At 38.7% G+C, this 3,530-nt stretch overlaps 1 protein-coding gene across 2 annotated transcripts in view; it reads right to left on the reverse strand.

The window, feature by feature from the left end:
- The window catches only part of LOC112150448 (ephrin type-B receptor 1), a 99,131-nt gene that overhangs the window by 55,022 nt on the left and 40,579 nt on the right, over nt 1-3,530 (reverse strand). For both annotated transcript variants that reach the window (XM_024278793.2, XM_036211573.1), the window contains one exon: nt 2,164-2,319. In XM_024278793.2, the coding sequence (XP_024134561.1) occupies nt 2,164-2,319 (156 nt within the window). The remainder of the gene's footprint in view (nt 1-2,163; nt 2,320-3,530) is intronic.

Consider the following 3,530-nt stretch of genomic DNA (forward strand, 5'->3'; position numbering starts at 1 on the left):
TGGGATGATAACTAGTGCTCCCAAATCTTAAGCCACAATTTTAGCTGAAGAAAAAGTGCAATTCCTCTCTGGATGGAACAGTTTCACAGTTTTTAGAATGTTCTGTTCATTTGCAAGATAAGGATGGAGCGTGAGATTAGTGATAAGATCAAAACGACCTCTGCAGCAGTGTGGACTTTGAAATAGTTCATTGTGAGCAGCAAATCTGAAAAGCAAATCTCTCATTTTTCTTACATTCTTAGCCTCACCTGTGACTATGAACTATAGTTTAAGAGTGAACAGTTAAAACAAGTAGCACATGGGGAATGGGATTCCTCAGGGTGCAGAGCTCAGCTACCTGGGAGATCCTTAAAGTTGCTATCCGTCCACATAAGATGGAGCAATTTGGGTAGTTTTGACAAAAAGTCACCTGAACATCCTTTTAGAGAGTCTGGTTTAACTATTTCTTCTAAAAAAAAACAAAAATCACTGTTTAAAAAGATTGTTCTCAATTTCAATAGTTCTGCATTAAGAGGACTCTAATTTACCTTGTTTTTGCCCACGGACTGGAAGTCCAAAAGTATTCGACGAGTGCTGTGTAGGCTGAGTGGGTTGACACCTGACACCATTCCACTCTGATAAATGATTTTATTTTTCTCTGTTTCAGACTCATTTTTGAAATGCTTCTGCCGGTGAATAGAGGTTTTTTTTCTATGTGCCATTCCTGAGATAATTGACCGACCCCATCAACACGACGTGCATCACAAAGACTTTACAGAACTCTGACATTTTCTTGATAATGCGTTTCAACTCTGTTTCCCAAAAAAAAGCACCTGATCTGATTCTTCGGAAGTAAACAGAATAGGAAACAAAAGAATATCTGAATGCTCATGTCATGAAGTAGATACAAAAAAAAATAAACTACTGTTAAGCTTGAAGTAAAAAGCCAACTCCAACTCAAAGTTGTTCCCACTTAAAGTTGGATTCAACCAGAGCCAACTCTTTCCAACTCTCTTTTTAACTGGTTCTGCTTGTAGACTTAGTGTAAAGAGTGTAAATGTTCCTGTCTTTTGTCATTCTTTTCTACATGTGATACTAAGTAGGAGCATCTGCTGGTGGTATAATGGTGTGGGGGATATTTTCTTGGCACACTTTGGGCCCCTTAGTATCAACTGACCATCGCTACAACACCATAGCCTACCCGAGTATTGTTGTTGACCACATCTATCCCTTTATGACCACAGCGTATCCATCCTCTGATGCTACCTCCAGCAGGATAAGGTGTCATGTCATGAGGGTGGAAGGTGGTTTCTTGAACATGTCAACGAGTTCACTGGACTCAAATGACCTCCACAGTAACCAGATCTCAACCCAATAGATCACCTTTGAGATGTGGTGGAACTGGACATTGGCATCATGTATGTCTAGCTAACAAATCTGCAGCAACTTTGTCTGAGGAATGTTTCTAGTACCTTGTTGAATCTATGCCACCAAGAATTAAGGCAGTTCTGAAGGTAAAAGTGGGTCCCACCTGGTACTAGGAAAGTCTACCTACCGTAATAAAGTAGCCGGTGAGTGTATACTACAGATGGAAATGCATAAAACATACCCATAAAAACAAAAACTAATAAAACAGGTCTAATGCAATAATACCAGTGTTAAACATAAAATAGATGTTTCCCTACATTCAGGTCACATGAACATGCACGCACACGTGTTGAAACATTGGTGCACGAGCCACCAGTGCACACAAATGTAGAGTCCAAAATGATTCATGTCTCAACCTACTTACACAGAGTCTCGGTGGAACACGGAGGCTGCGTTCTTGCCTCGCTCTGTGCTCCATCTTGCATAGCAACATACTGTCTTCAACACACAAAACACATCTTTGCTTGAATGGAGAGCCGGTGGAGCGTGGCAGCATTATTACTTACTGCTCCCCAAATCCCCAAACAAGGATGGGGAAGTCACAGAACTCGGAGTGAGGCTCATAAATTTATGTGCCGTATGATAAATCAAAGCAGATGCCGGCTTCTCATGTAATTATGAAATATTAGACTGTTGGCGATGTCGGCCTCTGATGTGGTGTAATATGTCAGGCAGCAGTGGTCTTGTAGCGCTCAGGTCTGGCCGTGTGGTGAACATATGCTTTTGTGTGTCAAACAGAGAAGGAGACGGACTCACTAGTGCACATGTCCTCTGGTTTCTCCGTGTCCCCCCGATAATATCCATTCCGACAGCCACAGAGGGTGGCAGCTTCGATGGTGGAGCGACTGTTGAATGGACACTGCTGGCATAATCCCGCCCCTTGGGACGACTTAAAGGTGCCCTGAGGACAAGCTGTGATGAAACCAAAGGAAAGATTTAGAATTCTTCACAATTTTCCTCCTAAAGATGAGTGAAAATGAACGAATTTCTTCCAGCTTTTCATCATTCCCCTGTTTGTCTTGATAACAAGACATTTGGTGGTGTTTGTTTAAGAAAAGCAACATGACAGCAGAGTTACTGTTGGTGCTTTAAGGTTGAGACAGCACAGAGGGGGATTTTCTGTCTTCTTCTGACAAGATACACAAACACATTTTGTGTATGACAAAAAAAAAAAATCTGCAGTCTTTAGAGCTCCTTTAGCTAGACCGTCTATTTTTCATCCTGCTTACATTTATTCCTGAATTGAGGACAACTTTTTAGCTGCAGAGAAACGATCCCTTTAAATCGATGCATTTAAAGTCCCATCCATTTCTTCCGAGCTGACAGGCTTGTTTGGTTACTGGAGTGACGTGTCCTGCCCTTCTGTGAAAGGTTGACACAATTATAATTAATTAAAGTTAAAAATAGGGAAACTGCTCCTTCTCTTAGTCCAATCAGAGTCTATGATGTCAGCATACTGTCCTTGAAATGATGTTGATTTTTGGTTGTAGACCAGATTTTCCTAAAATCATGCCAGCTACATGAAATAAACACAATAAATAGAATATTGCAATGGAGAACCAGGATTCAGTTACAGACAAGTCTCAATATATACACAGTAAAAGCTGAATCTAAGGAAAATAAAAATACCCTTTTTTAAAGAAAATTCTTAGTTTTCTGTCTTGCAATAAAATATTCAAGACATTTTTTCAGTAGCAAAATAACCCTGGTTTGAAAAAAACATGCTTTAAATTCTTCTTAAAATAAGAATTCTTGGTAAGACCATTGTTTTTCTTACCCCATTGGCAATTTTTTATTATTATTTTTAAAATACATACAAAATTTACATTTAAAACATGCAGGATTCAGTGCATTCTTTTGAAATTATGAGATGCTTTATTACATGAGTGAAATATTTTAAACTATAGCCCTACATTAAATAATTTTATAACACTTAATTAAAAGAATTCTTAACAAGCTTTACTAACACATTAACAAACATTAATAATGTGTTTATAAGGTGTTAGTAAGACGTTTATTACACAATAAGCCGACTAAGATGTATCAACATCCTTAGTAAGATTCATTCACATCTAAAGTGAGATTATTGTCTACAAAGGCCATATTAACAAACTGCTTACAAG

The sequence above is a fragment of the Oryzias melastigma genome, linkage group LG4 (genome assembly GCF_002922805.2).
Source record: "Oryzias melastigma strain HK-1 linkage group LG4, ASM292280v2, whole genome shotgun sequence".
NCBI lineage: Eukaryota > Metazoa > Chordata > Actinopteri > Beloniformes > Adrianichthyidae > Oryzias > Oryzias melastigma.